This window comes from Ovis canadensis, chromosome 4 (assembly GCF_042477335.2).
Source record: "Ovis canadensis isolate MfBH-ARS-UI-01 breed Bighorn chromosome 4, ARS-UI_OviCan_v2, whole genome shotgun sequence".
NCBI lineage: Eukaryota > Metazoa > Chordata > Mammalia > Artiodactyla > Bovidae > Ovis > Ovis canadensis.
In genome coordinates, this window is record NC_091248.1 from 97424918 (window position 1) to 97452373 (window position 27456).

Consider the following 27456-nt stretch of genomic DNA (forward strand, 5'->3'; position numbering starts at 1 on the left):
GGAGCCCCTTGAGTTCTGAAGCCTTGCTTAACAGTTCTCTTCCACATGACCTTGTCATGGGTGGGATCTCCCATGGTGGCTCCCGGCACTCCTGGAAACAACTAATTTTCTCATTTGATTCTGTTTGGTCTAGATATACATGTAGTCCCTACCCTAGCTGCTATACTAAGTGAGCATTAAGTATATTGTCTTAGAACATTGCCTAAAAGAAGACAGGAAAGGGACAGAACTATTGTGTCCAAACTGAGAACGAAATGTAATAAGAATATCACAGTGACATTTGATTTAGGAAGGAAGGACACGGGGAAAGGTGGCTCCCTTATACAGAGATGAAGGGACAATGGATGCATATAAATGTATGGCTGGGCTGCATCTCAGTTCACCTGAAACTACCACAGTGTTATTACCTGCTATGAAAGTGAAAGTTGCTCAGTTGTGTCTGACTCTTGTGACTCCATGAACTATTCAGTCCGTGGAATTCTCCAGGCCAAAATACTGGAGTGGGTAGCCTTTCCCTTCTCCCAGGGATCTTCCCAACCCAGGGATCGAACCCAGGTCTCCCGCACTGCAGGCAGATTCTTTACCAGCTGAGCCACTGGGAAGCCCATTATCTGCCATACCCCAATACAAAGTAAAAAGTTTAAGGTTTATTTGGGGAAAACGGTATCTGGAAATTTCATTGCTGCTGAATCAGATACAATGAAGAGAAAATGGGGCCACGACCACTTAACAAATGTTCTTCATTTTTTTCAACGTTCCTCCGCAGAACGAGGTGGTGAGTGAGCTCAGAGGGGCCTCCATTAGGCATAGATTGGTGGTCGTGCTTCCCAGGCGAGACCATGATTGGCAAGGTTCCAATCATGTGTGTGTCCGTGTCCTGTCCATGGGACCCATTCCCTCAGCCCATTGAATCTGTAGACCCTTCTGCTGTGTACGTGCTCATTTATTTGGGGGTACAGACTTGTTCCTTCAATCTGTAGAGTTTAGAAGTTCTTAGAGAGTAGGATGTGTCCCCAGTGGTGGATTAACCATTGCATTTGGGCTGATCACGAGCATCTGGCCTGGGGCTAGGAGCATGATGGGCTCTCAGTAAACATTACAGACTCTCATCTGTCATATAATTTGTTTGCACATGTCTGAATCGAGTTATTGTGCTGTAAGGTGTAGAAAGAGAGACAACGAATTAATTTCTAAATATTATCAGAAAGCACGCCTACCAAATCTTAATGAACATTGTCCTAGGGATGCCTTTTAATAGCCAATGTATCACTTGGTGGGGCAGGGCAGGTTTTGCTATAGATCATGCCATAGCAAGTTTCTCTTATAAACCAAAAGTGAAATTAGTTCAATTAATTCAGCTTATGTTTGGAAGATTCTTACAGGGCATATTTGGCTCAGTGGAAAGAATAGGAGTTTGAACTACTAAGGCCTGAATTTGGATCCACAAAATTTTCCAGTGACGTTAGGGATTTTTTTTTGTCCTCTCTGTGCCCCACTTTACTTACCTGTAAAGTGGAAACAATTATGCACTGGTTCTTGTGATCAGCAGAGGTAATGTATGAATGGGATCTTGCAGACAGTGGACAATAAATGGTACCAGTTATTGCATCACTGTTACTAATAACCAGGATGAACAGGAAGAGGGAGTAGATAACCAATAGTGCCTGTCATGCCTGAGGATTTCTGTGAGAAGGAAGGCCCCTGAGAAATAAGGACCACTCTGTAGAGAGCGCCTTACTTACCCTCTGTGTTCATTCAGCGACTCGGGTCCTCTCCGTATTGCAAAGACGCCTTCGCCACCTGAGGAGGCTTCACCCATCCCAAGCCCGACAGCAAGTCCCAATCACACGTTGACACCTGCATCTCCTGCACCGGTCCGACCTCGGTCACCCTCGCAGGTAGGAAGACATCACATGTATGAGGGGGACCGGAAGAACCCAGGCTGAGCTGACCCCACTTGGGATAACCCCATGGAGTGCAGTCATTGACAAGAGTTTTCAGTGTGAGCCTTGGCCATTGGGATCATCACTAAGGAATAAACCTCCCTTTTTTACTCAGATTTTTATGTTTCCTCACATACCCTCTGCTTCAGTGGGCTGAGACATCTCTTTCCACGATCTCAACTTCTTGAGGCTCGCATGATCTCCTCTTCTCAGCATCTTGCACTTTTAAGGCTCTGTTGAATCCTACCTTCTCCACCTCCCTCCTGTTAGTCTTTAGGTAACACCTGGAGCAAAAATGGCCATGATGTTTATGTCAGTTCACTTTTTTTTTTTTTGGATCACCCACAGCATATTGTGCACACACTCAGCAAAAGTGATGGAACAAGTGATTGAAAGAAACAGAAAGGGCCAAGCAAAGGCAAATATAGAGAAAAACAGCCACCCTCATTATCCCTTCTTTTAGAGAAAATGAAATTCCTATGGGGAAACTTGAAGTGTCTAATCCAGCTCAAGCTTTCTTGTGTATGGTTGAAACTAAAGATCGTTGCGAAAATATGTGAATGATGGATAGAGCTCTAAAGTGCTTATTTTGTTGTTTATTCACGAAGTCATGTCTGATTCTTGTGTGACCCCATGGACTGTAGCCAGCCAGCCTCCATTGTCCATGGGATTTCCCAGACAAGAATACTAGAGTGGGTTGCTATTCCCTTCTCTAGGGGATCTTCCCTACCGAGGGATCAAACCTGAGTCTTCTGCATTGGAGACTGAATCTTTACTTTACTTTATTGGCAGGCAGATTCTTTACTGCTGAGCCACCTTTCCAAAATATGGGCGTGCAGAGTGAGGTGTATGCTGCCCATAGTGGTCTCACTGACTCTAGTGAAATCTTGCTAGATTTTAGTTCTAGAATTCTAATGTGCTGCTGAGGTGAGAAGTAATTTGCTGTTGACTTTGGAGAAGGTATGGCATTAGTTTGGGCTTCCCAGGTGGTACTAGCGGTAAAGAATCTACCTGCCAATATAGGAGATGTAAGAGACGTGGGTTAAATCCCTCGGTCGGGAAGATCCCCTGGAGGAGGGCATGGCAACCCACTCCAGTATTCTTGCCTGGAGAATCCCCATAGACATAGGAGGCTGGCTGGCTACAGTCCATAGGGTCACACATTCGAACATGACTGGAGTGACTTAACCCACATGCATGCACGCATGGCCTTATTTTAACTTGAGAGGCACGGGTACATTACCCCACAGTGCTGTGATATAGCACTCGTGTTAAGATGGATGGAGTCTCGTGGCCTGAATTTTCCTCATTGGACCATTACTTGTCACACCATAGCTACAAGCAGGCATTCTTTGCCGGAATCAGGTGGGCTGATTTCTCAATGCAGACCAAAATTTGAATCAGGGATCAATCTCATCCCCTGGCTCTGTTCCCAAGACATTTCTGCATGTCTCGCGTGCCATCTTCCACTGAATTAAACCCTGTTTGTTTGTGTGTGATGTTTCTTAGACAAGGAAAGGGCCTCCTGTCCCGCCTCTTCCTAAAGTCACCCCAACAAAGGAGCTACAGCAGGAGAACATCATCAGTTTCTTCGAGGACAACTTTGTTCCTGAAATCAGTGTGACTACACCTTCCCAGGTGAGCACCTGGAACAGAGCTGGGATGTCCGTGGACGCTCCGTGGCAGAGGGAGTCTCAGGGCTCAGCTCTGGAGAAGGTGGCAGACGTGAGAGCCAATGGTGAAATTTAGTTGTTATTCAGGTTTGCTTTAGTTACCTGATATGTCTGAAGGATTCTCAAGTGAGAGATGTACAGTATTTGAAAAGACTCCTTCTTTCCATTAGTAAGAGCTGTGCATCATTACTATAGAAAGTTGGGAAAATACTAAAAAGTGTAAAGTGAAGAATTTTAATAAGCCCTTAAATCATAGCACTCTGACATAGCCACTGGTGCATTTAGGTTTGTGTGCTGTGTGTGTTTAGTTGCTCAGTCATGTCTGACTCTTTGCAACTCCATGGACTGTAACCCAGGCTCCTCTGTCCATAGGATCCTTCAGGCAAGAATACTGGAGTGGGTTGCCATGCCCCACTCCAGGGGATCTTCCCAACCCAGGGATCGAACCCAGGTCTCCCTCCTTGCAGGTGGATTCTTTACCATTTGAGCCACCAGAGGTTTATTTTCTTTTATTTTTTTCTAAGTATACATCAAATTTTGCAGCACAAAATTCTGATTTCTGTTTAATCTTATTGAGTATTTTTTTCATGTTATAATATTGTCTTTTCCAAAAAAATCAAAGTTTGTCCAGAGTATTTTATCAGATGAATGTAACCAACCCCTGATGATGGTCACACTTCCACTTTTTTGTTACTTATCAGCACCTTGGTGATATCAATATATATTAATACAAAAGTGTAAAGTGTTAGTTGCTCAGTTGTGTCTGACTCTGCAACCCCATGGACTGTAGCCCACCAGGCTCTTCTGTCCATAGAATTCTCCAGGCAAGAATACTGGAGTTTCTTTCTCCAGGGGATCTTCCTGACCCAGGGATCAAACCCAGGTCTCCTGCATTGCAGGCAAATTCTTTACTCTCTGAGCCACCAGGGAAACCTTGGTGTATATTAATACATGTTTGCACCTTTTATTATTTTTTTCATATTGCTCCTGAGTAAAGAATAGTAAAATGAAATTCAAAGAGGTGAATTTTAGGTCTTTTGACCTTTAGTAGGAGTAAATGGATCCACTTATGTGACTTGGCAAAGGGAACCACCTGTGTTCCCCCTGGTTTCAAAGACACTTGGGTGTGTGTACCCATTTATAGCTACCCTCGATGTTGTACCTACACCTGTCCCAGCTTGGTTGTCCTTTGCCTCAAGGATAATCTTGACTTAGTTGCTCCTCACATCATCAAAGTCATCTCTTTGTTAAGAGTGAATGTTCCCAGAGATCATGCCAATACCATTTCCTGCTGGTATTCTCACAGTCAGAAATAATTTTAACATTTTGCAGGGGGTGCAAACATAACATTGTCATTCCTGAGTACATAAATAACAGCTCTATGTCTAACATCCCAGTTACAATTGCATCCTATAAATAATAACAGAAATCATGTGCTAAAAACAGGGGCTTCAGAAAATAAAACCTTAAAAGTAGTACTTTCTCATCTCTCTCTAGAGGGTGTTTATGGATCAGTGCAATGCCATTTGCTATTGTTTTCCTTTTGGTAAGCTAATTAGGGCTTGAAATGTGATTTAGTAGCTCCTTTGAGGAAAGGGAACTGCATGTTTATCAGTGCATGGGCCAGTAATATCTGTGGATACACAGATGCCACCAGGGATAGTGGTCTTAGAGCCAAATAATCTTACCCAGCATCCACAGTGGCCCTGGCACCAAACTGGAGCAGTTTTCATGTCCAAGTTGTTCTGTGCCTTTGTACTTCTAACAGCTTGCTCTGTTTTTAGCTTCATCAGTTTTAAAGTGAGAGTGTTTTAGAGTGATAAGACCCTTACTGAGTTGCTTTCACCTGGACCCCTCAAGAGCATCCTCTCAATTCCATCTCCAATAAAGAATATGGTCACCCAGAAGCCATGTGTGCTTAGCTGAGGACATCTCCAGGTAGCAGGCAAGGCCACTGAAGTAGAGAAAATGTGACAAGTAGACTAGTTCTGAAGTAAAGACGGGGTTCAGAGATGTTCTTTCTTCGACAGTGTTTTTTTTATTTGCAGTTTGCTGGCTCACGTAAGGGTCCTTCACAGTGTGGGGGAGAAAAAGAATCAACGCACTTTTAAAAAATACAGATGCCAGAAGAGGTGCCTAAGTCCTTCTAAGAGGGTTAACTTTGGCTGGTGTCGTTGAGTGAGAGAGATTGATGAGCAAAATCAAGAGTTAGGGGAGAGGGTGAGGAGGCACTTGTCAAACCTGAAATGTCTCCAGCTGTGGCCGCTGCAGCGACATAGTCAGCTGAGAGCGGCCCCATCCTTGCCCCAGCTTGGCTAGCCTGTGTTCAGGCTCCCGGGCTGTTGGAATGGAAAGGAAAGGCATCCTCCGCCTGGCACCTTTTCTAACTTACTGGCTGGGTCAAGTCCACCAGTGTGCCAGGGGACTGTGAAGGAAGTAACCCCAGAGACATTATGGGGGTGCATTTGGGGGGATTTATCTTGATATATATTGTTTTCTTTTAATCTGGGGAGGAGGCAGAAAAGGGTTTCTATCTTTTTTTCTGGATCTAAGTGGCAACATGACTGTAGCAGGTGAACCCCAGTGTATTTGATGGGGTCAAATGATGGAAATGAGTTGGAGCATTTCCATTGACTCAGTGGCTGTGAGTCTCACATCACCATGGTAAGAGCAAGGGTAAGGCAAGGATTTATATTTCAGTCTGCTTGCTCCCTAATTGAAGGATATAATCTAGCTTTATTTAATTTTATTTCTTTTTTCTTTATAGAAGTATATTTGATTTACAGTGTTTTAATTTCTGGTGTACGGCAAAGTGATTCGTGTGTGTGTGTGTGTGTGTGTGTGTTAGTCGCTTAGTTGTGTCCAACTGTATGCGATCCCAAGGACCTTAGCCCGCCAGGCTCCTCCATCCATGGGATTTCCCAGGCAAGACTACTGGAGTGGGCTACTATTTCCTTTATATACATATATATAATATATATTCCTTCATATATATATTATATATATGTTTTATTTTAATATTTTTAAATGTTTAATGAGTCATTTTAGATTTAACAAATAGGTTTGCGTCCTCAGTTTGCTATTTTTATCATTTGCTTAATGTGGAAGAAAAGCATTTGTATAAATCCCACCCAGAAGTTCAAGATGTGATGAATGAAACATCCCTTGTCTCTAATGGATGTATTTCATATACCCTGCTTCATCACAGTTGTAATTCTCTCTTGAGTGTGTCCTGGGGTTGGAAACAGAAATCCGTCAGGTCTACAGAGCCCTCTAATGGCCTAAACCTTAACTGTAGCATGTGGTTTCTGGAAATACGTATATTTCCCAGAATCTTCTCTGGAAATAGCCATATCTATGTACAGGGACTTGCCTGCTTGTCTAGATCACAAGGCTGATTTTGTTTTTTTTGGTTCTGTGTTTACAGAAATGGGCCTGCCACAGGACATACCCACCCCTCCCTATTTTTAACTCCTAGCGACTTAAAAAAGAGATCCTGTGTGTGTGTGTGTGTGTGTGTGTGTGTGCGTGTGCGCACCTGCTTTATTCTTTGAAAACAGCATTTTCTATCTAGTCCCCTGAGATCCCCTTGGTCATAGGAGGCTGGGAGGGCTGCATCTCCTTTTGCTTTTTCACAATGAAAAAGCAAAAAAGTTCAGGCTCTGAGAACTTCTGTGACAAAATCCCTATTTCCTTTCTTTAAATCAGAGTTTCTCAAGTAATCTCTCATTCTCCCCCACCAGATGCTCTAAGGAAGTGGATTTTTGGTAAACATTTTTGAAAGGAAGATTGAAAAGGTATTATGTCCCTGGAAACCAAATTGTGGCAAAAAAAGATTTTAACAGGAGATCAAGACCAAAATAACATAATCATATATACATGTGTATAAACATATATGTGTATATGTGCACACACACACACATATATATATGTATGTATATATGTATATATATGTGTGTGTGTGTATATATATATATATATATATATATATATATATATATATATATATATCTGCTTCCCTGGTGGCTCAGGCATTAAAGAATCCACCTGCAATGCAGGAGACCCAGGTTCTATCCCTGTGTTGGGAAGATCCCCAGGAGAAGGACATAGCAACCCACTCCAGTATTCTTGCTGGAGAATCCCCATGGACAGAGGAGCCTGGCAGGCTGCAGTTCATGGGGTCACAAAGAGTCAGACACGACTGAGCAACTAAGCACAGCACAACACATATATATGTATACACATGATTGTGTTTTTTGGTCTTGATCTCCTGTTAAAATCTTGCTGCTTTTTATACAGGTGGTCAGGGGGCTCTCCATATAAACAATCTGAGTCACATGACATGAGCATGCCAGCAGCATCCTGGTGGCCAGTCTCATGGGATTCCCCTGAGTGAAATGACATGCTGGCCAGCAGGAACAGTCTGCTCACCAGCCACCTTCTTGGAAGCAGGACTGGCCACCAAGTTTCAAGACAGTCTGGTGGTTTATGAGTCCCAGTTTCCTGGGGCATTTGGTGGACCCTCCCTGTGGAGTTAGGGTGGGACAGTGCTCCAGAGAGGAAAATGGGGCCATGCCCATGCAGATCTAGTCCGGGGTGTTCTGCTCTGATGGCACCGCTGTCCCCACCACCAGTGTGTGCATGCGTACTCAGTCACGTCAGTTGTGTCCATCTCTTTGTGACCCTAAGGACTGTAGCCCAGCAGGGTCCTCTGTCCACGGAATTCCACAGGCAAGAATACTGGAATGTGTTCCCATGCCCTCCTCCAGGAGATCTTCCCAACCCAAGGATAGAGTCCGTGTCTCCTGCACCTCATGCATTGCAGGTGTATTCCTTACCACTGAGGCACAGGGGAAGCCCCACCCCCACATACACAACCAGAGTACGACCTAAAAAATTTCAAGGAAGCTGCTCAGAAGTGCAGGGACCCCTTGAGAGGCAGGTAGGGGAGCAGGGTTCCTTCTTGCTTATTTTCCTGTCAATTGGCAATGAGGCAGAAAAGATGGCTTTTTTGAGGATTTTTTTCATAGCAGATACCCCAACTATTTGGCCTAAATCTATTCTCAGCGTATTTTCTCTCTTTGATATAGCTTTCCCATTTACAAATCCAGAAGGATTATCTTTTGAACATTACAGCTCATTCCTCCAAGCCCTCCTGTCACCCTGCTGTGCTAAAAAGCAAGACATCAGCACGGCCTTTAAATTGTGTGACTGTTGGGATTAAGTCAGCGCAATGTATTTATTTATTTACATAAGGCTGCATCTTACATTTTAAGTTCATGAAAGCTTCCTATCTTGCCTAGTAAATCAAATCAAAATAAAATTTTCAGCTTGCAAAATACGTTCACAAGATGGCCCTTTTTCACCCGTTCTGATGGGGCCAGCCTGAAATTATTTACATGTGCACCACTCACTTCCTGGGTATCTGTAACCTGCTTTCAAATACCATGCTGGCTATTCTGTTCAGTATAGCAAATTTCTGGACCAGCTGCTGCTTCTTTCAGTGGATATTTATTTCAAAGTAAACACATTAACATTCTTTGAGGACAAGGAATTAATAAGATGAAAATTGGAGGAAAAAATTAGTGCCTTTCAACTCCAGAGTCAGTCAGTATGGGTTGAAATTTATTTCTTTACATATGGCGGTACAGTAGTTGAAAAATCTAGCTTTATTCTACTTAATTGCCTTTGTACCTTTGTGAAAAATGAATTGTCCATCTGTGTATGGTTCTGTTTCTGGGCTCTGTGGTTTTCCTTTGATCCTTTACCTACCTTTGTGCCAGCACCACACTATCTTGATGACTGCCTCTTTATGCTGTCTTGAAACCAGAGAGGGTTAGTCCTTCAACTTTGTTATTCTTTTTCAGAATTGTTGTGGCTATTCTAGGTTCTTTGAGTTTCCATACGAATTTTAGAGTCACTTTGTACGTTTCTACAAACTTTCAGGACATTGGATTTGATTTCTAGGTTTGTTGTAATAAAGCACCACAAATTGGGTGGCTTAAAAGAACAGGCATTTATTCTCTTGCAGTTCTGAGGCTAGAAGTCCGAGATCAAAGTGTCAGCAGAGCCATATTCCCTCTGAAGGCACTAGGAGAGGGTTCTTAAATGCCTCTCTAATTTCTGGTGGTTCCTGGAAATCCTTGGTGTTCTTTGGTGTGTAGACCCATCATCCCACTCTGCCTGTCATCACACTGCATTTTCCCCATGTGTCTCTGTGCTCTGTGTCTTCACACGGCATTGTCCTTGTGTCTGTGTATCCAAGATTTCCTCCTCTGAAAAGGATGCCAGTCATTGAATTAAGGCCCATCCTAATCCGGTGTGACCTTATATTAATTTCATCACATCTGCAAAGACCCTATTGCCAAATAAGGTCGCATTCAGAGGTTCCTGATGGATGTGAATTTTATAGGGGACTAAGGGGGCACAGTATTCAACCCAGTACAAATGATTGGCTATTGCATTGATTCTACAGATGAATTTGGGGAGCTGTGATGTCTTAATATTCATTGGAAGGACTGATGCTGAAGCTACAATACTTTGGCCACCTGATGTGAAGAGCCAACTCATTAGAAAAGACCCTGATGCTGGGAAACATTGAGGGCAGGATGAGAAGGGGGTGACAGAGGATGAGATGGTTGGATAGCATCACAAACTCAATGGACATGAATTTGAGCAAGCTCCAGGAGATCGTGAAGGACAGGGGAGTCTGCCGTGCTATAGTTAATGGGTTTGCAGAGAGCTGGACATGACTTAGGAAGTGACCAACAGCAATGACATCTTAATAATATTGAATTGTCTGACCTATAAATACAGTATATGTATCTATCTATCTATATCTTTTTATGAAGATCTCTATTTTTGCCATGATTTGTTATGTTTAGTGCACAGGCATTTCACATCATTTGCTGTGTTTATCCCTAAGTATTTCATGCTTTTAGTGCTACTATAAATAGTATTTAAATTTTTCAGTTTCTGGGTTTTTATACTATTAAATATAAATATAACTGATTTTTATGTGTTGATGCTAACATGCAAAGTGTTGCTTGCAATCTTATTAAACTCAGTATTAGAGCCTCAGCCTTTTTGTAGAGTTCATTGGATTTTCTATATGGGCGATCATATCTTCTGTGAATAAAGATAGTATCAGTTCTTCCTTCCTAATCTGCATGCTTTTTAATGTGAACTAGGTCAAATTGGGTCATAGTGTTGCTTATATCTTCTAAAATCTTATTTATTTTCTGTTTGTTCTACTATTGAAAGTGGACTATTGAAAATTCCTCTGCAAAATTAAGCATTTTTCTATTTCATTTTGTTGTTTTCTTGGCTCTTGCCTCATAAATTTTGAAACTATAATTGAATGCACACATTTAGGAATTTGCTTCTTTCTATTTCAGGAAATGACCTTCTTTATCCCTGATTATACCCTTTGATTTGAAATCTACTTTGTTTGTTGTTAAATGTAACTATTCCAGCTTTCTTTTTGTTAGGTTAGCATGTTTATCTTTTTCTCTCCTTTTACTTTCTATCTATTTGTGTGTACATATTTGAAGCTAGTTACCTGTAGATAGTATCTAGTTGTCTTGACTTTTAAAATTCAGTCTGACAGTCTCTGTCTTTCATTATATTATTTAGGGCATTTTCATTCAAGGTGGTTGTTCATATGGTGAAGTAGAATCTAGCACCTTGATCATTTTTTGTCCTGTTTTAGCCCTTCTACTTCATTTATCTGCCTTATTTTGAATTAATTTATCATTTTTATTATTCTCTTCTTTCTTTTTTTTTATTAACTATACTTAACTATTTTGTTATTTTAGTGGTTACTTTAGGACATAAATAACTTATAACAGTCTACCTTCAAACAGTAGTATACTATTTAGGGTATGGTATAAAAACCTCACAATAGTATATTTATATTTCTTCCTTTCTGATTTTTGTACTATTTTGTCATCAAGTTTACTTTTTAATATGAAGTAATTTCACATTACTTTGTTATTATTTTTGTTTAAGCAATCAATTACTTTTTCAGAAGATTTAAATAATAGCCAAATTCATATATACTTACCCACGTTCTCCTATTCCTGATCCTCTTCATTTCTCTATGTGGATCTGAATTTCTATCTGGTATCACTTCTTCTGCCTAAGAAATGTTCTTTCATGCTAATTCTAATGCAGATCTGATGGTGATAAATTGTTTCTGCTTTTGCATGCCTGAAAAAACTCTCCATCTCATTTTTGTGTTTTAAAAATATTTTCAAGAGGCACAAAATTCTAGCTTCTTCCTCTTGGTACTTCAAAGATATTGATTCACTATCTTTTTGCTTTCATTATTTCTGATGATAAATCTACTATTAATTTTATGTCATTCCTTGTAAGTGACATGTCTTTTTCGCTGGCCACTTTTAAGAATTTCTCTTTAACTCTAGTGTTGAGAAGTTAGTTATGATGGGCTCAGATGTACTCCATGTGTCTCTCATCCTCTTTGGCCGGTGGCTGGACAAAGCTTGTACTTTTCATGAATGGCAGGAATCCGAGAAGAGCAAGTCAACTGTTCAAGCACATTTCAATCTTTTGCTTGCATTATGTTCACTAACATCCCTTGGCCAAAGCATGACACACGGTCACCCCCAAGTCACAGGATAAGGAAGTAAACTTCATCGATCATGAGGTCAAGGCAAAGCTCACCATAAGGATTATGCTCAAACTGTACACCTATACTGGAAGAAGTCCAGTAGCTTAACTGTAAACTTCAGATGTCCCCAGCAAAAGCTGCTTCATGAAGTATAGCACAGAAGATTATTATCATTGGTAGTGTTTCCCATTGGGTATCTTCCCTCACTGTGGTCTCCACACCTAGTCTCCTTTCCTAGATGCACATCCCAGGTCACCTCTTCCAGACTTTCAATGGTAAAACAGTAGTTGACATCAGACTCCCAAAAAGCTTTACGAATGTTGGGACCTCATCAGATCTACTCAGTGGTGAAGCAGGTATAAGGAATGAGAAAAGATTAATTCCCTTCTGTTATGTTAGGGGAAATTACATGTCACTGTGTTTTGACACGTAGTGACGGCACTGTGAGTACTTCAGTGCTCTTTTATAAAGGGATACTACATAAACAGGCAACCCTTTTCCCACTCTTTTTGTAGCTCTATTAAATTACGATTTCATATGAGTGCCTTAAGGGATAACTCTCAAGATGAAGGAAGCAAAACCAAATAGATATCAAGCCCAAAGTAGCCAGTTACACCTTTTGAAGGCAGCCAAACTGGTATAGTGGATATTTAATGACAGTCATTTTACACAGATCCACATTGTTACTAATAGCAGGCTTCCATTTCCATTTCTAATATTTTCAAAATACTGTGTTTAGTATATTTGTTGTATTTATTGTTCATGGTAGTCTTTCTAGATATTATTACTCTCATTTTGTGCATGAAGAAATGGAGGCTCAAAGAAGCTGAATTAATTGCCCAGCAAACATATCAAGTAGCAAAGTTGGGGTGCAAACCCAGATTTATTTCAAATCAAAGCATAACTCCATTTAGTCTATTGTGTTTTTTTTTTTAACCCTTGATCTCTATATTCCCATTTTAGCTTCCTTAAGGGGATCTGTTTGTCTCCTCGGGCACTGATGGACATATTTGTGTGGCTCAATTTTTATGGAGAACTTGCAGATATCAGGGGTCCCTAAGATGTGGAAGCGGGTCTCTGCAGCAGCCTGGAATAGCATTGGAGTCAAAGGATGGTAGGAAACCTGGTACAGCCTGTTCTACTCATCCCTGAGTGGGAAAATGATGCCATCTGGCTCTTGATTTTTTTTTTAAGGATTAGCAGTTCCTATTGGAGAAAGTGATGGCACCCCACTCCAGTACACTTGCCTGGAAAATCCCATGGATGGAGGAGCCTGGTGGGCTACAGTCCATGGGGTTGCTAAGAGTCAGACACAACTGAGCGACTTCACTTTTCACTTTCATGCATTGGAGAAGGAAATGGCAACCCACTCCAGTGTTCCTGCCTGGAGAATCCCAGGGATGGGGGAGCCTGGTGGGCTGCTGTCTATGGGGTTCCACAGAGTCAGACACGGCGGAAGCGACTTAGCAGCAGCAGCAGCAGTGCCCATAAAATGTGCTTTGGGGGAAGATAGTAAAGTAATTCTTTAAAGACAACAAAGTGCATTAACATGAGTTATTGCTCAGATGTATCAAGTTCATAGAGCAGTGCCTAGAGCATTCTAAGTATAATGTCTGTTTGCAAAATCATAAAAATATAATTTGTACCAATATACAATTGATGAAAATCAGCACTGTTTATAATAGCCAGGACATGGAAGCAACCTAGATGTCCATCAGCAGATGAGTGGATAAGAAAGCTGTGGTACATATACACAATGGAGTATTACTCAGCCATTAAAAAGAATATGTTTGAATCAGTTCTAATGAAGTGGATAAAACTGGAGCCGATTATACAGAGTGAAGTAAGCCAGAAAGAAAAACACCAATACAGTATACTAACGCATATATATGGAATTTAGAAAGATGGTAGCGATAACCCTGTATGTGAGATAGCAGAAGAGACGCAGATGTATAGAACAGTTTCCTGGACTCTGTGGGAGAGGGAGAGGGTGGGATGATTTGGGAGAATGGCATTGAAATATGTATACTATCATATATGAAACGAATCGCCAGTCCAGGTTTGATGCAGGATACAGGATGCTCGGGGCTGGTGCACTGGGATGACCCAGAGAGATGGTACGGGGAAGGAGGAGGGAGGGGGGTTCAGGATGAGGACCATGTGTACACCTGTGGTGGATTCATGTTGATGTATGGCAAAACCAATACAATATTGTAAAGTAATTAGCCTGCAATTAAAAGAAATAAATTTATATTTTTAAAAAACTCCTGCAAATTTTTAATAGGGGCTGAGGGAATCAATTGACAGTTTTGTTGTTGTAATTATTAAAGAAAGAGGGATCCCAAAAGAATATTATCCTTGTTAATTTTAAAAGCATATAGGAAGAATAACCATGCTACTGAATAGATAACTGAAGACAATAAGCAGGATGTATAAGCAGATTTCTTCCTATAGTGAGTATGGATACCCTAAAAAAAAAGAAGCATTATCTGTAATGCCCTTAAGGTTTTCATACATGTCTAAATTTTTAAGTTTTATATCTATGATCAACATTAATTAAAACAACTCATGTTTCTTAAATGTTTTTCTCCATACATCTCTATGCTTATATAATACTATATCCATTGTTGTTATCTTTCAATTTCTAGGCAACAGATGGTCTATATTAAGGCTTATATCAAATAACAAACACATGTAACTCGAATTATGTGGAAACTGACCTCAGTTCTCCTGCTGTGGCATAGTTTATGAGGGCTGACCATCCCTGTGTAACCCAAGCCGGGGTTAGACCAACTTCAAGCCCATGCTGTATCCTGATCTCACAATAAATGTGTATTGGTGGTATAGTGGTGAACATAGGTGCCTTCTATAATAAATGAACTAATGTTAGTGTTCAGTATTATATATTTTTTGCTATTATTATAGTAGGACTTTCATTCTCTATTTGGCTTGCTTTATTTCTAATCTAAGAATGTTTATTGGTGTAGGAGCTCATTTTTCAGTGAATACTGGGGTATATGTTTTTCTCTCTTTCATTCCCTCATGAATGCAGTTGAGACAAACATATTATGGATGAAGAATGGATCATATGATAACTGAATCCAGGGATGGGGGAGAGGCAGGTGGGATGAGGTCACTATAGATATTGACACCTTCCTTTTTAAATCTTAGCTTCCCAGGGGGCATCACAGCAGTGAAATGACTGTAATGGGTCCAACTCTTAGCTCATTTTATCTACTTGGTTCTCTGTAAATTTTGACTTGAGTTTTACGCGCTGGCAGAGGAGATTCCTTGGATCTTGGTGGCTTTAGGATACATTTCGCAAAAATTCCATTTGTTGCCTGTACTTGGAACTAAACAAAGAATAAGGATTGGAGCCTGGGCAATGTACCTGAGCAACTTGGGTTACACTTGGCCAGAGTTGGCTATTTCCCCTCTCATCATACAAAACTCTGGGAGCCCATGGATGAGCCAACTAAATGGTAAATTATCAAAGCATGCTTTGGAAATATCAACTAAAATTAGAGGATTATGCATGGATTAGATCATGAAATCTGATCAGATTCAAGCTCATGCATATTTTATTTTATTTCAACAGAATGAAATCCCTGAGGTGAAGAAAGAAGAGACCTTGTTGGATCTGGACTTTGATCCTTTCAAGCCTGATGTGACCCCTGCAGGTTCTGCTGGAGTGACCCACTCACCCATGTCACAGGTATCAAGTGGATTTTTTGATGGTTGGGGCTCATAGTTTATAACCTTTAGTAAAGCTTAGTAAGGCATTTCTCTGATCCCTCTCCCTTTCACATGACTATTACTTTTTAACTGACAAACATATCCTAATGGGAAGGGTAGAGAGAGGACTTGATCAATGTCAATTATTCTCAACCTCCCCTACTGTTAGCTTTCTCTGCCCACAGATAACACACAGATAACACACAGATAACTGGATAAGACACATTCCAGTTTGCAGGAGTCATCCATCTCAGAGCTACCCATAGTTCCACATTTGTACTCAGAAGTGTCCAGGCTTGGATGATACATTCTATGACTTCCCTAAGTAAGACTCTTCCTCTTGGCTTGGGGTTTAATCTTCTTACTGTTTTCTCTACTGTTTTTCCTCATACTTTGCAAATTAAGTCATTTGGCCATCACCATGAGATTTTGTCCAAACAGGAATCTTCTTCAGTCTTGATAGTTCTGAACTTGATGCTGATACTAATGATGCCTATGTGGTCTTTGTTTTTAATTTATTTATTTTAATTGGAATATAATTGCTTTACAAAGTTATGTTAGTTTCTGCTGTACAACAATGTGAATCACTATGCATATACATAAATCCCCTTCCTCTTTAGCCTCCCCTCCCTGCCCATCCCACATCCCACCAGTCTAGGTCATCAAAGAGCACCAACCTGAACTCCCTGTGCTATGCAGTAGCTTCCCGCCGGCTGTCTGTTTTACATATGGCAGTGTATACATGTCAGTGCTGTGCTCAGTTGGTCCCACCCTCTGATGTTGATATGATCTTGATGATAACTTGATGCAGAGTTTGCCTTGCTTATCCATGCTTACCCGTGTTCACAACTTCCTCACTCTCAACATTCTTCCCATTTCAGTAGCTGTTATGATCATAATGTCTATCAGAGGGATACTGGTAAAGTAAAAGTAAAGTGAAGTCACTCAGTCATGTCTGACTCTTTGTGACCCCGTGGATTGTAGCCTACTAGGCTCCCCCATCATGGGACTTTCCAGGCAAGAATACTGGAGTGGGTATTTCTTTCTCCAGGGGATCTTCCCAACTCAGGGATCGAACCCAGGTCTCCCACATTGTAGGCAGATGCTTTACTGTCTGAGCCACCAGGGAAGTTCCAGAGGGATACTTGTAGTGGGTGCTGAAATGGCCTGTGGGTAATTTCTGTGGAATATAGTTACTTTACAGTCATCTATGCTAATGAAAGGAAGTTAACTCAAAATATTTGCTACCCAGAAATTGTTTATGTCAGTATTTTTGATGTGGTTGGGGCCTCACATTTGAGTCTGGGAAAATCCAAGGATGCTAGAATATACTTCAGATTAACTAATCAAAGTGTAGTGCAAAACTCAACTTGGATATTGAGACCCAGCTCAACTTCTTGGTCTTGAGGCCTACTTGATACCTTATGGTAAATCACTGGGACACAGACAGTTAATGTGACCTCCAATAAATAAAGTGTCTCTCTAATCCACACTTTGTTCAGAATGTGATCAGATTTATGCAAGCCTCCATGTAGTGATATTGAAACAATAAAAATCTGAGATGTCAATAAAGCAGGCGATTGAGTAGATTAGATGCTGGTCTGAAAGGTATTTAGCAAAAAAAAAAAAAAAAAGGGTTTCTTAGATGAATGTTTCAGGAATTTTGTTAAAATTCCCTTTTAGGATATTCATGACATGCCTTAGAATATTCAGTTCAGTTCAGTTGCTCAGTCGTGTCTGACTTTTTGCAACCCCATGGACTGCAGCACACCAGGCCTCCCTGTTCATCACCAAGTCCCAGAGCTTGCTCAAACTCACGTCCATCGAGTCAGTGATGCCATCCAACCATCTCATCCTTTGTCATCCCCTTCTCCTCCTGCCTTCAATCTTTCCCAGCATCATGATCTTTTCCAGTGAGTCAGTTCTTCACATCAGGTGGCCAAAATATTGGAGTTTCAGCTACAGCATCAGTCCTTCCAGTGAATTTTCAGGACTGATTTCCTTTAGGAGTGACTGGTTTCATCTCCTTGCAGTCCAGGGGACTCTCAACAGTCTTCTCCAACACCACAGTTCAAAAGCATCAATTCTTCGGTGCTCAGCTTTCTTTATAGTCCAACTCTCACATCCATGCGTGACTACTAGAAAAACCATAGCTTTGATTACACAGACTTTGTCGGCAAAGTAATGTCTCTGCTTTTTAATATGCTGTCTAGGTTGGTCATAGCTTTTCTTTTAAGAACATTAAAGGCTCCAAAAAGTCCTGCACTTAAGAAAACAAAACAAAACTATTTAGATTTGTTTAAATTCGTTTCTGAATTTTGTTTGACCCGAGAAATGTGTTCCAATGAAACATTCTTAGCATTCATGGGTGTGGTCCCTAAAACTCACTTTGGGAAATGCTAATGTGGTCATGGTCAGCAAGTTTGAGGGTTCTGTCTTATTGATCAAGCAAGGTAGAATGTGAATGTACATATCATTCAGAATATCTCCTTGGCAGAGCTTTCTCATTGTGTAGACAGCCAGCAGAGTTCAGGGACTTCTCCTCCATCATTCACTGTTAGTGGCAGGAGGAAAGTTTCCACAGTGGATGCTGTGATGATCAGGGGATGGGATGCCATACCATTTCAGGCTGCAAGTTTGACTCAAGAGAGGAACTTCTTTTCTATTAAGTCATGGTTAAGTGAATTCATGAATCATAGAATTTAAGACTAAGAGATTTTTTTCAGAATTAAATGACAGAATTAAATAACCCAAAATGACTTGGGTTAAATATTCAGAGGTCTTAGTTTCTGGCAGAAATTCATTACTGCCATCAGGGCAAGCTGTATATGCCCCTCTGCTCTTCCCTCTGGCTTCCCAGTGGCCGTAATTGAGTCACCTCACTGCGGCATTGACCTGTGATCCAACTCTAGTCACTTCGCTCCTCCTTGGTGAAGAAGAAAAGTCTTAGGCTGAGATGACAAAAAGCACAGAGCTGTTAGATTAAGCTACCTTCTCTCTCCTTGATTCAGTGTGATCTCCCTTCCCCATCACCTGATCCTGTGTTTTAAATTGCTGTTCTTTCTGCTCACGGAGCATCTCACCCTGTGATCTCTGCAGCGTCCACTTGAGTTAACATGTCCTTTCATGATCGTAAGGAGTGATAAACATGACTTCACATTGCTGCCTTCTTTCCGAGAAAATGCCTGTGCTTTCTGCATTATGCAGAGATGAGTAGAAGCTTTTAGAAGCTGTGATTCTTAAAGGGCTGTGAAGCAAGAAAACATAAACCATCTAGAAAACCAGAAAATGCATATAAGGTGCAGAAGTACTCTGTATACCAGTAACTGGCTTTCAGTTGTGTTGTCATTCTACAAGTGAGTGCTAATCCAGAGACCAACCAGGCTGCTTAGAGCTGCAGGGGAGGGGGACATTAGAGGAGGCCCAGACCAACTTGAGGGGTGTTTCAGTTGTAACTACAAGGCCTGTCTTCTGTAGTACAGAACCCAAACCAGACGTCTGTAATCCCATCTGGAAACTGTCATATTTTTCAGATGAAAGTGTCAGGCTTTCTAATTTTCCGTTCACATTTAGAGATTCAAAACAAGAAAACAAACATGGATGTAGTCTAGTCACAAAGGCATGAACAGAAAAGGATGTGGCTTTAGCAGTAATTCTCAGTCACAAAGGAATTAAGAAAGAGAGGTCTCCTCCACTGTCTACACACAGTGGAAGTCCTTTGAACCCAGCATCAAGAAGTTTCATAGTTAAAATGCCAGGAATAAGTGTAATTCAGCCACATGTCTTAGGGGGCACTCTGCTAATTTGCATGATGGCCAATTAATTGAGCTGTGTGTTGTCTGATTCAACATATTGAAGAACTGCTTTTCTGGAGGTCATTTACCATCAAACAGGTCATCCTCTTTAATTTGATAGGGGGGTGGGGTAGAAGAAATAGCATTTGAAGTGACTAGGATCCACATTTCCTCAAAGATGTGATAAACTCTAATATCAGGATACCTTGTTTACTTCACTTTGATTGTGTGTGTGTGTGTGTGTGTGTGTGTGCGTGTTTTAATGTAATCCCATTCATCATACTTTGGATATAGATTTCACTCACAGAGTGAAAAACAGATTGATACATGTGGATATTTTCAATAATCTAAGTTAAATATAAGAATGTAAAATTTTAAATTTGATTCTGTTACACTTGCACATTTCAACTCCCAATAGCACATATGACGAGTGGCTGCCATATTGGACAGCATGCATATGGAACATTTTGTCACCAAAGAAAATGCTATTGGACAGTGCTGTACTAAATTTTTCTAAAATGTTTATGATTCTGTTTCAAGAACTTATATCACCTCCATATTTTTTACATGCTTGAGGTTTATCTGCTGATGGTTTTTTTTGTTTGTTTGTTTACTTTCAGACATTGCCCTGGGACCTATGGACGGTAAGAAAACTCTTATTCTAATGTATCTGGATGGCTAGACATTGGGAACCTTGTTATATTTTATTTTATCTATTATGGAAAGAAGACCCAGATATTTTTGATGATTTCTAAGCATTTATCTGCACCCAGAAGCAGTGGTGAGGAAAAGAGTAAATACCAGAATCCTGGGTGAGCAAGAATTCAGTGTTGTGCCCCTTCATGCATCTTCTTTGATTATCGGTGGCCAGAGGAAATGTTGTAGTGAAGGGCATACATATTTGTTACTGCTTATAGAATACATGAAAAGTATGGATGAGAAAATGTAAATGACAAGCTATTTCACACAGGGAATCATTAAAACTTTTAAAAAATTTTTTTGCCATGAGGCATATAAGATCCTAGTTCCCAGACCAGGGATCGAACCTGAATCCCTTGCAGTGGAAGCAAGGAGTCTTAACCACTGGACAAACAGGGGAATCCCCAGGGAACGATTTTTTTTTCATTATTTTCACTGAAGCTTAGTCACAGAGGATTTGAGCTTTAGAGCCAGACATCCCTGGATGTGAGTCTACATTGCAGTTATGGTAATAATATGACTTTCAGCAAGTTCTGAAACTCTTGAAGCCTCAGTTTTTTCTCATCTGTAAAATAAGGGTTATGACACCTAACTCAGAGAGTTGTGTGAGGATTAAAGGAGATAATATTTGTAGAGTATTTAGCTCAGTATCTGTCATGTATTGATACAAAGTCTATATTACTGCTGATGTTATTTATTCAGCTAATCTGATGTGCAAGGGTGAACATTTCCAAAATTGAGAATTGAGACTAAAGCACAGAGTTTGGTGGTGGCAACATCTGTGAAATTAAGAAAATAACTGCACCCATATGAAGCCCCATTTCTCTTGGGTTTGGGCCCTTTTCTCCCCTGTCTTAGAAGAGCCCTTGGTCATGTGGTCTTAAGAGCTCAACTTGAGTTTAATATTTTCTTCTCTTTTAATGAGACAGCAACAGGAAAGTTGGATAGATCTAACTATTCATGAGTCTGGTCTTCTGAAGTGACATTGCTCCTTTCTTCCCTTAAAACAGAAAGATGACTATTCCTTTCCCTTCCTCAGGAGATTGAAGCATCATGGAAGGCTCTCAAGAAAAGAGCTTAAAAATTTCTACATGAAAACATCTTTTATAGGGAGATGGTTTTACTTGGATATTCATAAAAAGGGCTGACGTTCAGAACATTGGGATTCTATAACCATAAAATGTTTTTGTTTTTTGAAAGTGACAGGGGCTAGCTTCATGTTTCAATTGTGTAGTCTTCACAATAGTGAAACAAAACTCATTTCTATTGCAAAACACATTGAAAACTTAATCTCAAACCAATAAAAGTCAAAGTCTTCAATGGTATGTTGATTTTGGTTAGTGTGAGATTTTAATGTGCTAGGAAATTTTCTTTTCTTGCCTTATGATCATGCGTATGCTTATTTATTATTATTTTTTTATTCATACAGACGAGCACTGATCTGGTACAGCCGGTAGGTAAATATCCAGAAAATTCTGGATTTTTTTCATATTTAATAAACATTGTATACATAGTGTATTATCTTGGAATAAGCTTTCATTTCTCATGGCATTGCTAGTCACAGATGTGGTCTTACACAATTTAATTTACATACTCTGTAGCTTTATTTAACTGGGGCTACTCTATTGAAGACTTTTGTGTTTCTCATCAAATCTTACCATGATCTATTTCATCTTTTTTTTTTTCCTTTGCTCTTCTGCATACTCTAAAGACTGATTCTTCAAAAAGTCTTTCCCTGTGTAACCTGATCATGGAGGAAACTCCAGACAGTGGGTTGACTGAAGAAATTCAAAGATCTCAGATTGATTTAGGTGCCATTATTTGGGGCCCCGATGCTAGTACAGACAGTGTCAGCCAGAAAATTACCCAAGATGGGTCGCAGGAAGACTCTGCATGTCTCTCTGAAGCAGAACAGGACCTGGGATTGTCCACCAGAATGCTTCCTTCTGCTGACTGGAACACTGTAGCTGGACAGGGTGAAAATGTCCTGGGGCCAGCCCCTCCATGTGGAGATGAACAACTGCCCCCAAACCCCATGCCTGGGGCTGCTTGCATGGAGATGGAGCATCCTTGTGATTTACCTGACTCAGAGATACCAGCCATGGAAACTAGTGGCCTGGTCAAAGAAAGTCAAGATGTTAAAAAGTCAGAAGAAGAGGAAAGAAACCAGAAGACTGAAGATTCTATCTGGGCAGGTGTGGAGACATATGAAAAGGTAGAGGCTGGAACTATTGGTGTCAAGGACCTAGAAGGGACAGAGGAATTTGAAGAGAGAACATTTGGAAGTAGAGGAAATAGAGTAGTAGATCTTTTTAAGACACTAGGAAAGCAAGACCAGGAGACCTTAAAAATCAATGAAGAGGAAACTAGGAAATATCTAAGTGCTGGGTGTGAAGAAAGCATAAAGACTGATGAAAAATGTCTTGAGAAAACTGACATTTTAGAAAAAGACATGAAAAATGTAGGTCAAGCAGATGAGTTTAGTGACAGAGCCCAAGGACTAGATGAAGGGAATCAGGTAGTAATAAGTGATTGTGAAATTATTGAGAGTTCTGGAGCTAAAGGTGCCAGTCACACAGATATTTTGAATCTGCCTCCCCAGGCTGACTCTGTGTCTAATACTGAAGATGCCAGCCCAGAGGGATGGTTCTTAGCTGAAAAAGACAAAGAGAAAAAATTAATAGACCCTCCTAACCATAATATAATGTATCACTCAGCACAGGGCAGTACAGATATTAAAGAGATTCAGTGTGAGGCTGTGTTACATGCGTTTGGAGCTGACAGGGATGGAAACCAGGCTACTGTTTTATCAGTAACACATGAAGCAGCAACTCAGTCTAGGACAGATCTTAATTCTGCCCTGGGAACTGATGCAAACAGAAGAGACTGGTGTTTGTGTAAGACAGAGGATTCATTAATAGAGGGACCTGAAAGTGCAGTGACTGGGAACTGTAGCCAAACCATTAACTTGCCAAGAATTGCAAAAATGGGGGCTTGGGGAACAGATCCAGGTCAAATCCGGCAGCCAAGCTTGGATTCAGCAGGGAATAATATAGAAATGGTAGAATTCTCTGGTATACCAGATGGCCAAGCAAGTGGGTCTGCCAGTTGTCTTGATTCTATTAACCACTGGCCTACCAGAGGTATAGAAGGCTCAGATAATTGCAGGGAATGCTTAGATACAGTTGGAAGCAAGAAAGGGCTGGAGGTGGATTTACCAGCAGATGCAGGTGGGAAACAAGTTGTTGGTAGCTGCTGGGAAGAAAGCCAAGAGGTAGCTATACCATTGGTTCTGGGAGCCTCCCAGAATGCTAGCACCGAGAGTTCTGCTAGTCCCCAAGACAATGACACCAACAACTCAGATTTATCTGAAGATGAAATTGCTAACCAGAGATATGGACTGTTGTACCAAGAAATAGAGGCTGATAAAGAAGAGGTACTTACCCCAGTATGTAGTATAGATTAGCCAAAGACTTCTGTAGGCTGTTTTTCCTAATGTTTCTCACCTACTTCATCATCCATCTCTGTCTTCTCCAAGGTCTCCCTCATCTCCTTGACAGATTGTCATATACCTCTTGAAATCTGTGCAAACCAAACACAAATAGGTTGACAAAAAACAGACAAAAAAGACAACCAAAGTGACAACAGGAAAAGCAGAATGATGGTGTTGGGAATTGATGAGAGTCTATTTTACCATCCCATTTATTGTGTTTATTCTTTCTACTTTCAGTTTTATTGTTCAAGAACTAAGATATATAGAAAAAAACAGACTAATTTACTGTTCCTAAAGTGGGTACACCCCAATAAAAGCACATGAAATGTTTCTACCAAGGTCCATTGAAACTATAAAATCTCATAATAGCTGTTCATTAAAGTGATGTATTTAGAGAAAAATACTGGATGTGCTTCTAGAGTCTATCGATGGCTAAAAAAGGAACTATTTAAACCCTCGTGACTCTTGTATGGAATCATGTTCTCATTATTAGGAAAGTAGGCTTTGGTTAGCCATATACCAGCAATAATTATAAAACTAATTATAAAACTAATAATTATAAAACTAATGATAAAAACTAACTTTTTTGTCAGCCTATTTAAAATAATACAGTATGGCCTCTTCCATTTCCTAAGCATTTGAATGCACAGCAACCTTTTGTATTATTTTAAAATTTGTGGTGGCCTTCAGTTTCCCACTTGTCTAATAGACATTTACCAATCCTACAGAAGTAATGAAAAAAATAACATACTCTGATTTCCATTTCTGTTTAGGCTTCTGGAGGTTCATTTAATGGATTCACCCAGGTAAGAAATTGACTTACTGGTAAAAGTTATCAGTTGAGAACATTGCAAATTTAAAAAATATGGAACCTCTGGTCACTGGAATAGCATAATGTTTAAGTATGTCAGTATAAAATTTGACCCCACTTCTTGTGAACTTAGTAATGGAAATAGTGATAGTAGTAAGGTTGCAGGATTGTTGTAAAGGTTAAATGAGATGCCAGTGCAGAGACAGTCTAGCAGCCTGGCACATACTAAGTGCTCCATGACACTGATTGGCTATTGGTAATAAGGTATACTATGGAATTCTGATGATTCCTCCACTAGAAATTTGAAGTTGTCTTAATCTGAGAGATCTGCTAGGCTCAGCAACCTCTTCTTGGAAGAGAAGAGATAGGATTGGTTTGATCTAATGAGATGGCTCTTTAGACAATGTAAGTGATTTTTAGGAGCCTCCTTCTAAAGATTCATTTAAGAGTCATGCTACACAGAACCTTATTTTTTCAGTGGTTCTTCAGAAAGGAGCCATTGGAAGATCACAAACCATTGGCCAGGTTGGCTCTGGCCAATAAGCCAACATTTTCCTTGGAAGTCTGTGACGGAGGAGCCACACAATGGACTGTTCCATTCACTGTATGTGTCCCAACAGATGGACAGTGTAACCCATATGAAAAGCAGACCACATGGCTATCAAGTCATGGAATAAGTTCTGAAAACTTCTTCAAATATCTGCCTAGCTGTGATGAGTATTTTGTCTCAGATCTTAGACATGAACAGTTTTGAATTTCAGCCTTCAGAATTTCTCCATTTAAAAGTTTGACAACTTCACCACATGTTATCTATAAAAAGAGAAAACCCACTCACACACTTGCACCTGAATACAGATACACGTAAACACACAGAGAGATGATAATGAATCTTTCCAACGAAGTGAACTCTTTCAAATGACTGGGTTTTAAGTACTGTTATTCATGACTCATTTTTAAAGTTTGTACTTTTATCAGTTATAAATGAACATCATTTAAAGAGTTCAGTTCAGTTCAGTCACTCAGTCGTGTCTGACTCTTTGTGACCCCATAAACCACAGCACGCCAGGCTTCCCTGTCCATCACCAACTCCTGGAGTCCACCCAAACCCATGTCCATTGAGTTGCTGATGCCGTCCAACCATCTCATCCTCTGTTGTCCCCTTCTGCTCCTGCCCTCAGTCTTTCCCAGCATCAGGGTCTTTACAAATGAGTCAGCTCTTCACATCAGGTAGCCAAAGTATTAGAGTTTCAGCTTCAACATCAGTCCTTCCAATGAACACCCGGGACTGATCTCCTTTAGGATGGACTGGTTGGATCTCCTTGCAGTCCAAGTGACTCTCAAGAGTCTTCTCCAACACCACAGTTCAAAAGCATCAATGTTTGGCAAAACAAATACAGTATTGTAAAGTAAAAAAAAACACAACACATCAAATCTTCAGCACTCAGCTTTCTTTATAGTCCAAATATCACATCCATACATGACCGCTGGAAAAACCATAGCCTTGACTAGACAGACCTTTGTTGACAAAGTAATGTCTCTGCTTTTGAATATGCTGTCTAGGTTGGTCATAACTTTCCTTCCAAGGAGTGAGCGTCTTTTAATTTCATGGCTGCAATCACCATCTGCAGTGATTTTGGAGCCCAGAAAAATAAAGTCAGTCACTGTTTCCACTGTTTCCCCTTCTATTTGCCATGAAGTGATGGGACTGGATGCCATGATCTTAGTGTTTTTTTTTTTTTAATTTTTTAATTTTAAAATCTTTAATTCTTACATGCATTCCCAAACATGAACCCCCCTCCCACCTCCCTCCCCATAACATCTTTCTGGGTCATCCCCATGCACCAGCCCCAAGCATGCTGCATCCTGCGTCAGACATAGACTGGCGATTCAATTCACATGATAGTATACATGTTAGAATGTCATTCTCCCAAATCATCCCACCCTCTCCCTCTCCCTCTGAGTCCAAAAGTCCGTTATACACATCTGTGTCTCTTTCCCTGTCTTGCATACAGGGTCGTCATTGCCATCTTCCTAAATTCCATATATATGTGTTAGTATACTGTATTGGTGTTTTTCTTTCTGGCTTACTTCACTCTGTATAATCGGCTCCAGTTTCATCCATCTCAACAGAACTGATTCAAATGAATTCTTTTTAACGGCTGAGTAATACTCCATTGTGTATATGTACCACAGCTTTCTTGTCCATTCATCTGCTGATGGACATCTAGGTTGCTTCCATGTCCTGGCTATTATAAACAGTGCTGCGATGAACATTGGGGTACATGTGTCTCTTTCAATTCTGGTTTCCTCGGTGTGTATGCCCAGAAGTGGGATTGCTGGGTCATAAGGTAGTTCTATTTGCAATTTTTTAAGGAATCTCCACACTGTTCTCCATAGTGGCTGTACTAGTTTGCATTCCCACCAACAGTGTAGGAGGGTTCCCTTTTCTCCACACCCTCTCCAGCATTTATTGCTTGCAGATTTTTGGATTGCAGCCATTCTGACTGGTGTGAAGTGGTACCTCATTGTGGTTTTGATTTGCATTTCTCTAATAATGAGTGATGTTGAGCATCTTTTCATGTGTTTGTTAGCCATCCGTATGTCTTCTTTGGAGAAATGTCTATTTAGTTCTTTGGCCCATTTTTTGATAGGGTCGTTTATTTTTCTGGAGTTGAG

At 40.5% G+C, this 27456-nt stretch overlaps 1 protein-coding gene across 2 annotated transcripts in view; it reads left to right on the top strand.

Moving 5' to 3' along the window:
- AMPH (amphiphysin) overlaps nucleotides 1–27456 on the top strand; it is a 214624-nt gene that overhangs the window by 148187 nt on the left and 38981 nt on the right. For both annotated transcript variants that reach the window (XM_069588261.1, XM_069588262.1), the window contains exons 10-15: nucleotides 1760–1898; nucleotides 3453–3581; nucleotides 15847–15963; nucleotides 20398–20421; nucleotides 21906–21929; nucleotides 24743–24775. In XM_069588261.1, coding sequence (XP_069444362.1) covers nucleotides 1760–1898; nucleotides 3453–3581; nucleotides 15847–15963; nucleotides 20398–20421; nucleotides 21906–21929; nucleotides 24743–24775 — 466 coding nt within the window. The remainder of the gene's footprint in view (nucleotides 1–1759; nucleotides 1899–3452; nucleotides 3582–15846; nucleotides 15964–20397; nucleotides 20422–21905; nucleotides 21930–24742; nucleotides 24776–27456) is intronic.